The 14,815-nt window shown below is 37.7% G+C and overlaps 1 protein-coding gene across 5 annotated transcripts in view; it reads right to left on the bottom strand.

The window, feature by feature from the left end:
* Positions 1–14,815, bottom strand: part of OSBPL1A (oxysterol binding protein like 1A) — a 218,802-nt gene that overhangs the window by 196,874 nt on the left and 7,113 nt on the right. For 2 of the 5 annotated variants that reach the window (XM_032421388.1, XM_032421389.1), the window contains exon 2: positions 1,733–1,855. In XM_032421388.1, the coding sequence (XP_032277279.1) occupies positions 1,733–1,853 (121 nt within the window). In that variant the 5' untranslated portion in view covers positions 1,854–1,855. Of the gene's footprint in view, positions 1–1,732; positions 1,856–13,147; positions 13,262–13,417; positions 13,586–14,815 lie in introns of those variants that run through there. The other 3 variants (XM_032421386.1, XM_032421387.1, XM_032421390.1) reach the window with 3 other exon arrangements.

Raw genomic sequence — 14,815 nt, 5'->3', positions numbered from 1 at the left:
TAGAAATGCCTACCACAGGTGATTCCCATGGGGAAACACTACTCACTACCCCATCCCACCTCTCCCTATTCACTTCACCTGGTGTGCCATTCCTCTACGTATATCCTTTAAACTGCCCTTAAGACAGAGTCTGACTGACAGGTATAACAATGAAATTTTGAAAAAGCATTCACATCTGTTTCATAGTTTTACATTCCAAGTAGACGACTTTCCACAGATTCACCTGAAATAGCCATAGGTGAGGGTGGGAAAGGTAGATAATACAGGGTTATTAGGATTTTCAAATGCCAGGAATGTTTTTACCTTTCAAAATAGCACCCCCAGATAAAGATTAAGAAATGGTCTTTGTTGAAGCACCAGAAGGATTTTTAGAATTCCTTTAGCATACCAAAAACCAACTCATTTTCTCAAAAACTCAGATCATAGTTTCCTCCCTGCTGCAATCCTTCCCCACTGTGGGTGAAGCCATAAGGTTTGTGGCCCTAGGACAGGAGAAGAATGTGACACAGCAGAATAAAATATGCATCTGGGACGGAGGACTGGGAGAAAGACACAAAGGCAGAGACATAGCCCTCCTGTTCATGAGCCCAGAGAGCGAGATAAATTGAGGGAACACCATGAACAGGCAAGTGGCATCTGGGATAACAGGAAAAGATCCCCCAGCAGCCACCTGCAGGGCAGCCACAAAGTGACAGCCAAGGACCACCATTTGTATGACAAACAGAGACACGAGTTTGACTTTGCCCCAGGTTCAGCTATAAAAGCTTAAGGAGCACTAGAAAGCAAAGGGCCACAGAGGAACCAAAGGCTATAGACACACACAAACAAGGCTCACCCTTACATTTAAAGGCCACCTTAGGGGAGATGGGGCAAGAAGAGTTGAGAGGCTCTGGAAGACCATTTATCAAAAAGCAACTGAGCTTGAGGTATCCAAAGACTAACATTAAGTCTTCCATACTTCAAGAATGAGAAGGTGCTTGTTGAAATATCAGAGTCATTTTGGAAAATAAATTCTATTTCTCTGCACACCTGAGTGCAATATTTACAACCTTGCTACACAAGGTGCATTAGGATTTGGCTGCTGCTTACCTATCCAACTTTATCCCTCACCCCCCTCCTGCCTGTAGGCCCTTGCCACCTAGGCTGCCTCTCGCCTCAGGACCTTAGCACATGCTCTATCTTCTCCCTTGAACATTTTTTCCATTTTCACCTGGTTAGTCCTACATACTCTTCATAGATTGCCTTAGAATCATTTCCTCTAAGAAGCTAATCCTTCTAGTTCCAGTTTCATACCTCTCCTATGGGATCTCATGACACCCTGAGGTTCCATATTCTGGTACATACTGTGTAGTACAGACTAGTCTGATCTGTAAATCTACTACACTAGTCTCAGTGATGGCAGGGATCCTACCTAACACCACCTGCAAGGTACTTCACAGGACTCTGGGCATATAGTAAACACTCAAACCTGCTGCTTTAACTACAATACCCTATCACAGCATGCATCTTGTAACTGATAAAACTGTCATGGACCCTAAACCTTAAGACTAGATCTCAATTTCTCTGACTTAGGGAAGACTACAAGAGACCTTTTACCCACTGTTATGAAGGTTCTTTCTAGAATAAGAGATGGGAATTTATTTCTAGCAAGACCAAAAAGATTAGTGCTAAATAAATGACAGAATCATACATACTCACAAGAGAAAAGCTAAAAAGCCCACCCAAAGCTTACCTTTGCAATTAATGTCAGCAATTACTTCATTTCTTTCCATGGTTTCTAATAACTGTCTAACTTCTTCAACGTTGCCATTTCTGGCATGATGGAGAAGCTGCTGCTCTGCTTCAGTGTTCATTTCTAGATTTAAAAATAATAATATTTATCTGTTCTATTATTATAAATTATTCTATTATCTAAATATTATTTATCTATTATTATTTATCTTCATTTTGCAGCTAATTAGACACAAGAACTGACTAAATGAATCAGTTGCAGGGCCAGAACTTTACTGAGACTCCTTTGCTCTTTTTATTATTAAAAAAATTCACTAGACATTCAGTCAAGTTTCTTAATCTCTCAAATCCTCAGTTTCCTCAACTCCAAATAACCTCATGAGCTGCTGTAACATTGTATGACAAAATGCTTTTATAGACCCACAATATTTGCAAATAGTTATTACAACAATAACTAGACATAAAATTAAAATATGGTCATTACTAGAAAAACATCCTAAGGCTGAAGTATAAATTAACACATTCAAAACCTGTGCAAAATATTCTGAATAGAAAAAACTCAATTATAAAAATCCAGGAGTGACCATACTTACCATTCCTTTGTTTTCTCTCTCATATTTTACCAAGCCTCAAACCAAATATAGAGGACTACAACCAAATTTAAAGCATTTGTCAAAATGTTATGAACAGCAATTCACAGAATATAGATTTCTTTCTTACTAAAAAATAAATACAAATAAATCAATTTTTTTGCCTACAAGATTAGCAAAAATAAAAGATTATACACCTGAAACTAACGTAACATTGCAAGTCAACAATACCTCAATTAAAAAAAAAAGATTAAACATGTCCAATGCTGTCTCCGACAGAAAATGTGCACTCCAGTAAAGTGCTAATATGAATACAAATGCATACAATCTTTCATATGTTGGGGGTGGGTCCTAATTTGTCAATATCAAGTAAATTTCAAAATACACATACACCTGTGGAGGATTCTGCTAAGATGGCAGAGTTTGAAACACCAGGAATCTGTTTCCCCACCTAGACAATAATTGCACTGGCAGAATCTGCCCAATGCAACTATTTTGGAACCCTATAATCTACTGAAGGCTTTCAACCACCAGGGAAAGCTTGGAAAGTAAACTGTGGTTAATTCATGTCATTTTCAGCCCTTAGCAAGGCAGCAGCTACCCATCTCCCGTAGTACATGTGTTCCTGGAGCAGGTTGCAGGAGCCATGGTGAGCAAAAAGACCCCTATACACCAAACATTGGAGAGCTGGGCTCTGATCATTGCTGCTTCTGATCACAGAGATGCAGACAAAGAGGCAAGTAGCCACTGCTGATGCGGCATCTCTCACTGCTTGCTGCAAGCCCCTCCAGTGGGTGGAACTTCCAGGGGATTTAAAGGGCCAGCACTCTTTTTTGTTTTCCCCCTTCATTTTTCTGTTCCTTCCCTTTTAAAAGCCAGACACTAAGAACTAGGACATTCAGGGGCGCCTGGGTGGCTCAGTCAGTTGAGCATCTGCCTTCTGCTCAGGTCATGATCCCAGGGTCCTGGGATCAAGCCCCACTTCAGGCTCCCTGCTTCAGCGGGAAATCTGCTTCTCCCTCTCTCCCTGCCCCTCCCCCCTTCTCATGTGCACTTTTTCTCAATAAATAAAATCTTTAAAAAAATATTGACTAGGACATTCAAAAACAACTGCATATATGGAGAAAATTAGAACATAACTGCTCATGACCACCAAAAGGCTCAGCAAAGACCTGAGAAGACCTTAAGTTTACAGCTCAGGCTAACCCTTAGCACAGAGACAGCCCACAACAATCCAAAAACACAAGAAATTAGAAAACCCTGGGGAAGGAGGAGAATTTGCTATCTTGAGTTACTACATTATTAAATTCAAATGTTCAGTTTTCAACAATGAAAAAAGTTACAAGGCATACAAAGAAACAAGAAAGTAGGGCCCATTCAAAGGGAAAAACAAATCAATAGAAACTGTCTCTGAAGAAGATCTGATGGCAAGTGGGCGCCTGGGTGGCTCAGTTGGTTAGGCAACTGCCTTCGGCTCAGGTCATGATCCTGGAGTCCCAGGATCGAGTCCTGCATCAGGCTCCCTGCTCGGCAGGGAGTCTGCTTCTCCCTCGGACCCTCCCCCCTCTCGTGCTCTCTCTCCCATTCTCTCTCTCAAATAAATAAATAAAATCTTTAAAAAAAAGAAAAAAGAAGATCTGATGGCAAATATACTAGACAAAGATATCAAAAAGACATTCGAAGATCTAAAGAAAGATGGAGGAAGTCAAGAAAATGTATAAACAAGATAAAAATATGAAAAAATAGAAAACCTAAAAGTAAACAATTCTTGAGCTGAAAAGGACAGTAACAAATGAAAAATTCACTTGAGGGATTCAAAGGCAGATTTGAACAAGCAGAAGATTCAGTGAACTTGATAGATAGGACAATGGAAATTACTGAGTCTGAGGAACAGAAAGAGACCAAAATCCGAACAGAGCTTAAGGGACCACAGTAGGACACCAAAACGCACATCAACATGCATCATGGAAGTCCTAGAAGAGGTAGAACAAGGGGTAAAGTATTTGGAGAATAGCTGAATACGTCCTCAATTTGATAAAAGACATGAATATAAACATCTGAGAAGGTCAATGAACTCCAAGTAAGGGAAACTCCGAGAGATACACTACATAATCTAATTTTCAAAAGAGAGAATCTTGAGAGAAGAGAGAAGCTGAGTCATCGGATCCAGGGTAAGATTATCAGATTTCTCGTCAGAAACTTTGGAGGACAGACAGCAGTGGGCAAATATATTTAAAGTGCAAAAAGAAAATTTTCAGCAAGAATTATGTATCTGGCAAAACTGCCTTTCAAAAGTGAGAGAGAAATTAAGACATTCCCAGAAAACAAAAGCTGAGAGAGTTCATTACCACTAGACCTGCCTTTTAAGAAATGCTCAAGAGAGTCCTGCAAGGTAAGATAAAGTCACACTAGACAGTAACTCAAGGCTATATAGAGAAATAACTTGATAAAGGTAAATACCTGTGCAATTACAGCTAGTGTTATTATAATAAAGGTTTAAAGCTGTACTTTGTTTTCTACATGATTTGAGTAATACCTTTAAAGAAAAATATACTGGTTTAAAAGTATTATTACAACTTTTTATAACTTATTATAATTTTTTATATTATTATAACTCCAAATCTTGTTTTCTATGTAATTTAAGAAACTAACGCATTTAGGGGCGCCTGGGTGGCTCAGTTGGTTAAGCGACTGCCTTCGGCTCAGGTCATGATCCTGGAGTCCCGGGATCGAGTCCCGCATCGGGCTCCCTGCTCAGCGGGGGGTCTGCTTCTCCCTCTGACCCTCTTCCCTCTCGTGCTCTCTGTCTCTCATTCTCTCTCTCTCAAATAAATAAATAAAATCTTTAAAAAAAAAAACAAAAAACTTGGTTAAGAAACTAACGCATTTAAAAGAATTATTAGTTTATGTTTTGGGTGTACAGTGTATAAAGACGTAATTTTGTGACATCAGTAACCAAAAAGGGTGGGAACAGAGCATAAAGCAGCAAGGTTTTTGTGTGTGTTAAATTAAGCTAATATAAATTCAAATTAGTGCTATAACTTCAGGATGTTAAATGTAATCACCAGGGTAACTCCCCTCAAATAGGTAAAGAATACACAAAAAAGGAAATAATGTAAATATTTCAGTACAAAAAAAGTCAGCTAAACACAAAAAATGACAATAATGCAATAAAGGAGGGACAAAAAAAGCTATAAGGCATATAGAAAATAGCAAATGACAGAAGTCCCTCCTTCTCAGTATTTTAAATGTAAATGGATTAAACTCTCCACTCAAAAGACAGATTGGCAGAATGGATAAAAACACATTATCCAACTATATGCTGTCTACAGGAGATGCACTTTAGATTCAAAGACAGAAGTAGATTGAATGTTAAAGGATAGAAAAAGATATTCCTTGCAAACAGTAATCAAAACAGAAGTGACTATACTAATGTCAGACACAATAAACTCAAAACCAAAGAAGGTTACAAGGGACAAAGAAAGACATTATATATTAATAGAAGGTTTAATACAGCAAGAAGAAAATAATTACAAACACCCAATGACAGATCAAAATATAAAAACAGAAGAAACATTTTTATAATAATAGTCGGAAACTTCAATACCCCACTCACAATAATAGGACCACACCAGACAGAAGGAAACCACCACCTAACTTTGCATATTAAGAAACTAGAAAGAAAAAAAACTAAACCCAAAACTATAATAATAAAGATTAGAGCAGAAAGCAACAAAATAGAGAATAGAAAAACAAAAAAATTCAATGAAACCAAAAGTTGGCTCTTCAAAATGATCAACAAAATTGACAAACGTTTAGCTGGACTAAGGAAAAAAAGAATCAAATTACTAAAATTAGAAATAACAAGGACATTACTACCAACCCTACAAAAATAAAAAGCATTATAAGATACGGTGAACAATTATGCACCAACAAATCAGATAACCTAGATGAAATGGACATATTCCTAGGAACACAAAACCTACCAAGACTAAGTCATGAAGAAATGGAAAATGTGAATAGGTACATAACTAATAAAGAGATCGAGGGGTGCCTGGGTGGCTCAGTGGGTTAAACATCAGCCTTAGGCTCAGGTCATGATCTCAGGGTCCTGGGATCGAGCCCCACGTTGGGCTCCCTGCTCAGCGGGGAGGCCTGCTTCTCCCTCTCCCTCTGCCACTCTCCCTGCTTGTGCTCTCTCACTCGCACTCTCTCTCTCAAAATCTTAAAAAAAAAAAAAAAAAAAAAAAAAAGGAAAAAATCAAATGAGTAATCAGAAATCTCCCAAAGAAAATCTTCCTGAACTTGACTGCTTCACTGGAGAATGATACTAATCCTTCTCAAATTTTTCTAAGAAATGAAAGAGGAAAAAATACTTTGTAACTCTTCCATGAGGCCACCATTACACTAATACCAAAGACAGACAGACACTACAAGAAAACCACAGACTGATAACCCTTATGAACACTGATGGAAAAATTCTCAATGAAATACTAGCAAACTGAATTCAGCAGTGTATTAAAAGGAATATACACCATGACCCAGTGGGATTTATTCCTGAAATGCAAGGATAGTTCAACATATGAAAATTGATCAATGTGATACACTGCATTAACAATAAAAAACACATAATCCTCTCAACTGACGCAGATAGCACATTTAACAAAATTCAACACCTTTCATGATTTTAAAAAAACCTCAGAATTAGAAATAAAAGGAAACTATTTTAACGTAATAAAAGCCATATGTGAAAAACCCACAGCAAACATCATACTCAACGGTGAAAGATGGAAAGCTTTTCCTCTAAGATTAGGAACAAGGAAAGCATGCCCACTTTCACCAGTTTTAGTCAACATAATATTGGGCATTCTAGCAGATAATTTAGACAAGAAATAAAAAGCATCCAAATTGGGAAAGTAGTAAAATTATGTGTTTGCTGAGGACATTTACAGAAAACCATTAAGTGTCAACAAAAAAAGCTCTTAGAAATAACAAATTTAGGAAAGTGTTAGGATACAAGAGCAACATAAAAATCAGCTGCATTTCTTTACACTAGTAATAAGTCATCTGAAAAGGAAATTACAAAAATAATTCAATTTACAATACAATCAAAAAAGAATAAAACAGTTAAGAATTAACCAAAAAGATGAAATACTTATACAATAAAAACTACAAAATATTGAGAGAGATGAAAGACAAATAAATGGAAACACATCCCATTCATGGATTGGAAAACTCAACATTAAAATGTCATTCCTATGCAAAAAAAAAATCTAGACCTTCATTCAATGCCTATCAAAATCCCAATAATGTTTTTTGTAGAAACAGAAGAACCCATCCTAAAACTTACATGAAATTTCAAGGAACTCTAAATAGCCAAAACAATCTTGAAAAAGGAGAACAATGCTGGAGGACTCATACTTTCCGATTTCAAACTTATTACAAAGCTACTGTAATTAAACACTGTGGTACTGGCATAAAGACAAACATATAAAATAATGGAATAGAACAGGGAAGCCAGAAATAAATCCTTGTGTATACGGTCAAATGAATTTTTATAAGACTGCCAAGACAATTCAATGAGGAAAGGACAGTCATCAACAAATGATGGGGAAACTGAAAATCCACATGGAAAAGAATAAGTTGAACCTCTACCTAACATTGTATTCAAAAACTAACTCAAACTGGATCAAAGATCTAAATATAAGACTTAAAATTCAGAAGAAAACATAGGGCAAAAGCTTCATGATATTGGTTTTGGCAATGATTTCTTGGATACAACAAGGACATGGGTAACCAAAAAAATAGACAAAGTGGACACCATGAAAATTTTAAAATTCTGTGCATCAAAAAGACACTATCAGAGTAAAAAGACAAGTCACAAAATGAGAGAAAATATTTGCAAATCATGTATGTGATAAGGGATTAATATCCAAAATATACAGAGAACTTCTAGAACTCAAAACCCAATTCAAGGGGCGCCTGGGTGGCTCAATCAGTTAAGCGACTGCCTTTGGCTCAGGTCATGATCCCAGGGTCCTGGGATGGAGCCCCATGCTGGGCTCCCTGCTCAGCGGGGCATCTGCTTCTACCTCTGCCCCTCCCCCTATTTGTGCTTGCTTGCTCTTGCTCTCTCTCAAATAAATAAAATCTTTTAAAAACAAATCCCAATTAAAAACAAAACAAAACCACAAAGTACTTGAACAGATATTTCTCCAAAGAAAATATGCAAATGACTGAGGCACCTGGATGGCTCAGCAGGTTAAGCATCTGCCTTCAGCTCAGGTCATGATCAGGCTCCCCGCTCAGCAGGGAGTCTGCCTCTCTCTAATAAATAAAATCTTTTAAAAAAAGAAAATATGCAACTGGCCAATAAAGACACAAAAAGTCCACATCACTGATTAGGAAAATGCAAATTAAAACTACAATGAGATATCACCTCATACCCATTAATAAGGCTACTATGAAAAAAAAGCAGAAAGTATTGTCAAAGATGTGAAAAAATTAGAATCCTGTGCACTGTTGGTAGGAATGTAAAATGGTACTGTCGCTGTGTAAAACAAATTAGTGATTTCTCAAAAAATTAAAAATAGAATTACCCTATGATCCAGCAATTTCACTTCTGGATATATACCCAAAAGAACTGAAAGTGAGGTCTCAAAGAGGTATTTGTACACCTATGTTCATGGCCGCATTATTCACAATAGCTAAAACATGAAAGCAACATAAGTGTCCACTGGCAGATGAATGGTTAAGCAAAATATGGTATATACATACAACAGAATATTTTTCAGTGTTTAAAAAGGAAGAAATTTCTGCAATATGCTAAGACATGGATTAACTATGAGGACATTATGCTAAGTGAAATAAGCCAGTCACAGAAAGACAAATACTGTATGATTCCACTTCTATGAAGTACTTAGAGCACTGCAGTCAAAATCAGAGAAAGTGGAATGGTGGTTGCCAGGGACTTGGGAGAGAGGAGAATGGGGAATTATTTATTGGGTATAGAATTTCAGTTTTATAAGAAAAGTTTTAAAGCTGGATGGTGGTAATGGTAGGACACATTATTAATATATTTAATACTACTGAAGTGTACATAAACATTTCTAAGATGGTAAACATTATCTTATGCATATTTTACAATTTAAAAAATAAAAATACACATATACCATTTACTTTCCCAGGGAAACTCTACTTCTAGGAATCTATCTTATAAAAATACATAAGATTATTTTATAAGCATGTTCATAAGGACTGCATTAGTTACAATAGTTAAAAGGGTATTAAGTCCATATCCATCAATAGGGGACTGGTTAAATAAATCCTCTAGGAAGGCTAAAAGAAATATTCTACAGACTGGAGGATGGAAGACAGTTGAAGGATCGTTTCAAAAAGTAGCAGCCTATGCACAGTGAACACCATGACCCCCGCCCTCTTCCCTAATCAGCATTCCTAATGCTGACAAGCCAGGAGAAGACTGAGCTGGTTACAGTTTCTAAAACATAACATATTCCAAGACAACACTAGCAGCTCCCAACAAATGGCTAAGCCAGATGAATCTTACAGTAGAGTTGGCAGTCAACAAGGTTCCCCTACTTTCTCAATTTCCAATCACTTTCTAGTTCCTATTAAAAGCCAATAGCTAAAGGTGACAAGACATCTGAAGAAAACCTCTAAAACATGAAAGAGTCTAGAACCAAAGAGGCAAAAAAAAGCAACTTGAAAAAAAATTTCAGAGAAAAAGTTAAATAAAACCTAATCTTTAGAGAATGAAATTATATTCTGAAACAAAACCAAGATACTGTATGAAAATACAAAACTGCAGAAAAAGATATTTGAATATTAAAAATGATAGCAAAATGTCAATGAAACCAGGAGCTAGTTGTTTTTTTTTTTCTAAAGATCAACAAATTGATAAACCTTTACTCAGACTCAGAGAGGGAGAGAGAGAACTCCTATAAAATCAGAAGTGAAAGAGAAGTAATCGACACTACAGAAATAAAGACTGTAAGAGAATATTATGAAAAATTAGTGCCAACACATTGGACAGAAGAAATGGATCAATTCCTAGAAACATAACCTCCCAAAACTGAATCAAGAAGAACTAGAAAATCTGAACAGATTATCAGCAATGAAATTGAATCAGCAACCAAAAAACTCCCCAAAAAACAAAAGTCCAGGACCAGATGGTTTCACAGAAGAACTCTACCAAACATTTCAAGGAATAATAATGCCTATTCTTCTCACACTATTCCAAAAAATAAGAGTAAGGAAAGCTTCCATATTCATTCCATGAGGCCAGCATTACCCTGATACCAAAACCAGATAAAGACACTACAAAAAAAAGAACTATAGGCCAATATCTCCGATGAACACAGATGCAAAAATCCTCAGACATTAGCAAACCAAATCTAACAATACATTTAAAAAAATCATACACCATGATCCAGTGGGATTTATGCCTGGGATGCAAAGGTGGTTCAATATGCACAAATCAATCAAAGTGATACATCAAAAGAGAAATGATCATATGGTTTTTATCCTTTAACTATATGCAGAAAAAGCATTTAACAAAGTACAGCATCCGTTCTTCATAAAAATCCTCAGCAAAGTAGGTTTAAAGGGAACACACCTCAGCATAATAAAGGCCATATATAAAAAACCTACAGCTAACATCATACTCAATGATGAAAAACTGAGAGCTTTTCTCCTAATATCAGGAACAAGACAAGGATATCAAATTTACCACTTTTATTCAACATAGTACTAGAAGTCCTAGCTACAGCAATGAGACAAGAAATGAAAGGCATCCAAATTGGTAAGGAAATAGTAAAACTTCCACTATTTGCAGATGATGTGATACTATATCTGGAAAACCCTGAAGACTCCACCAAAAAACTATCAGAACTAATAAATGAATTCAGTAGTCACAGGATATAAAATCATAGGAATTCATTGCATTTCTATAAATAACAAAGTAGCAGAAAGTGAAATTAAGAAAACAATCCCATTTACAATTTCAATAAAAATAATAAAATACCTATGAAAGAACTTAACCAAGAAGATCAAAGACCTGTACTCTTAAAGCTATAAAACACTGATAAAAGAAATTGAAGATGACAAAAACAAATGGAAAGATATTCCATGCTCATGGACGACAACAAATACTATTAAAATGTCCATACTACCCAAAGCAATCTACACATTTAATGCAATCCCTATCAAAACACAAACAGCATTTTTCACAGAACTAGAACAATCCTAATTTGTAGGGAACCACAAAGGACCTCAAGTAGCCAAAGCAATCTTGAAAAAGAACAAAACTGGAGATCTCACAACCCCAGATTTTAACATACACTACAAAGCTGTAATAATCAAAACACTGTGGTACTGGCACAAAAATAGACACATAGATCAACTGAACACAAGACAGAGCCCAGAAATAAACCCACAATTATGTGGTCAATTAATCTTTGACAAAGGAGGCAAGAATATGCAATGGGAAAAAGTCTCTTCAACAAATGGTGTTGGGAAAATGGGACAGCCACAGGCAAAAGAATGAAACTGGACCACTGTCTTATGCCACACAAAAAAATAAACCCAAAATGGATTAAAGACCTAAATGTGAGGCGTGAATCTATACAATCCTAGAAGACAGTACAGGCAGTAATTTGTCTGACATTGGCCATAGCAACATTTTTCTAGATAGATCTCCTGAGGCAAGAGAAACAAAAGCAAAAATACACTGGTGGGACAATATCAAAATAAACAGCTTCCACACAGTGAAGGAAACAATCAGCAAAACTGAAAGACAGCCTACTGAATGGAAGAAGGTATTTGCAAAGTGACATACCTGATAAAAGGTTAGTATTCAAAATACATAACTTAGAGGTGGATGGCTGGCTCGGTTGGAGGAGTGTGCAACGTTTGATCTCAGGGTTGTGAGTTCAAGCCCCACAATGGATGTAGAGATTAAAAAAAAAAAAACTTCATATATATATGAAGAACTTCTACAACTCAACACCAAAAAATAATCAATTAAAAATGGGCAGAAGACATGAACAGACATTTCTCCAAAGAAGACATCCAGATGGCCAACAGACACATGAAAACATGCTCAATATCACTCATCCTCAGGGAAATACAAATCAAAACCACAATGAGGTATCACCTCACACCTGTCAGGATGGCTAAAATCAACAAAACAAGAAAGAGGTGTTGGTGAGGATGTGGAGAAAAAGGAGCCCTCGTGCCCTGTGGTGGGAATGTAAACTGGTGCATTTGGAGGACAGTATGGAGATTCCTCAAAAAATTAAAAATAGAACTACCCTACAATCCAGGAATCACACTGCTGGGTACTTAGACCCAAAACTCAAAAAGACTGATTCAAAGGGATATATGCATCCCTATGTTTATTGCAGCATTATTTACAAAAGCCAAACTACAGAAGCAGTCCAAGTGTCCACTGATGAAGATGTACACACATACACACAAATATTATTCAGCTGTGAAAAAGAATGAAATCTTGCCATTTGCAAGGACATGGATGGAGCTAGAGAGTATAATGCTAGGCAAAATAGGTCAGAGAAAAACAAATACCATATGCTCTCACTCATATTTGGAATTTAAGAAATAAAACCAGCAAAGAGGGAAAAATGAGAGAGACAAACCAAGAAAGAGTCTAATAGTAATAACGATAAGAGAACAACCTAATGGTTACCAGAGGGGAGGGGATGAGGGGATGGGGGAAACAGGGGACGGGGATTAAAGAGTGCACTTACGATGAAAAAAAATAAAATGATAAAAATAAAAATAAATCTTACCCACTTGAACAGTCCATTGTAATACCGTATTAAGCACAGCAGTTGTTAATGCCTACCAAAGACGGGCTGCTACAGGAACTGGAGGCACAAAGATGACCACACAATGTCTGCCCTTCAGAAACAGGGCGAACGTGCCAAGAATAGTAAGGTGTGCAAGGGGCAGTGACTGTATAGGACAAAGGGCATGATCAGCTCTTCGTTTGCATCAGTTATAGAAGGAATCACAGCAAAAGTGACTTTTAACCTGGAACTTGAAGAATGAAAGCTCACCAAGACCAGCAGGGTGAAGAAAGTTGCTAACACGGACAAATGCCAGGAAAGGAACGGTCCTGGGTGAAGCTGTGATTCTGTGTCGGGAGTGAGGAGTTTGAAACTCCTGTGGGAAACAGGGAGAGGTCCAGGCAGCAGCTTGAGCAGAAGCACACAGTTCTTGGCTAGAATTCACATGGTGGGAGTCAGTCATCAGCGTATCTGTGGTCATTAAAGTCAGAGGAGTAAATACGATCGCTCACAGGGAGAAAAACAACATTTAAGGGAAGGAGGCCAGTGATTATGATCTAGCAGAGGAGGACTAAGGTTGGAGAAGGGGACAGAAGAGGGTGATAGCACTGAAACCAAGAGAGGACAGAGTTTCAAAGGGGTCAGAAGATGGGTGTGAAATGTTAACGGAAGCACCAGGCCAATGTCTGAAAACACTGGCTGGTTTGGCCAATCAGAGGTCACTGATGAACTCAAGAATACTTGCAGTGCAAATGATAGAGGCAAAAACGGAGGAGGGTACATTGAGGAATGAATGAGGGATATTAAGGAGAGACGGCACCAGACTCCTTTAAAGTAACTTCATTCTGAAGAGCTAGTGGTAGCTCCAGTTTTAGGATATTAGATACCTGGGCCTGTTTACAGGCCGCGGGGAAAGAGCCAGAAACAGGAAAAGCTGGACATAAAGAAAAAGGAGGGATGTGGGATTGATAAGCTCCTAGAGGGGCCTAAAGTAGGTGGATAAAAAGCCCAAGAGAAAGCAGCATGGCACGGAGGCCACAGGCAGGGCAGATGGTGCTTAAGGGGCTGGTGGGGGAGGCTAGGTAGCCCAGGAAGAACTGCCGTCCGATAGCTACCAATTTCCTCAGAAGAGAAACAGTCTTAGGTATCTTTACAGGGTTGGAGAGAACTCTTACTATAAGACAGCAATGGGGGGGGGGGGGTGTAAGAGGTAAATAAAATACAGATTGTTTTATTTTTAAATTAAGAGGGGGGCGCCTGGGTGGCTCAGATGGTTGAGCGTCTGCCTTCGGCTCAGGTCATGATCTCAGGGTCCTGGGATCGAGTCCCACGTCGGGCTCCCTGCTCCTTGGGAGCCTGCTTCTCCCTCTGCTTCTCTCTCTCTGTCTCTAATGAATAAATAAATAAAATCTTTAAAAAAAATAAATAAATAAATTAAGAGGGGAACAAAGCCAGTTAAATTTCACTAAACAGGAGAAAAAGAAAAAGAAAATCTCTTGCGGTTCCCTGCCTAACTCCCATGGGTTTTAATGGAGGTGCCTGTTTGATTCAAAAACATTCTTACGGCAACTTGGACAAGCTGTCACTTTCAAAGCAATTTTAACCCCACATCCATCAAAACTAATTAGTTTATCAGCAGGCCTAGCCAATTCCACAAGTTTGCTGACT

The sequence above is a fragment of the Phoca vitulina genome, unplaced genomic scaffold (genome assembly GCF_004348235.1).
Source record: "Phoca vitulina isolate PV1807 unplaced genomic scaffold, GSC_HSeal_1.0 scaffold24, whole genome shotgun sequence".
In the NCBI taxonomy this organism is placed as follows: domain Eukaryota; kingdom Metazoa; phylum Chordata; class Mammalia; order Carnivora; family Phocidae; genus Phoca; species Phoca vitulina.
The sequence above is the reverse complement of the archived record's forward strand: the minus strand, read 5'-3'. Positions and strand labels throughout refer to the sequence as shown.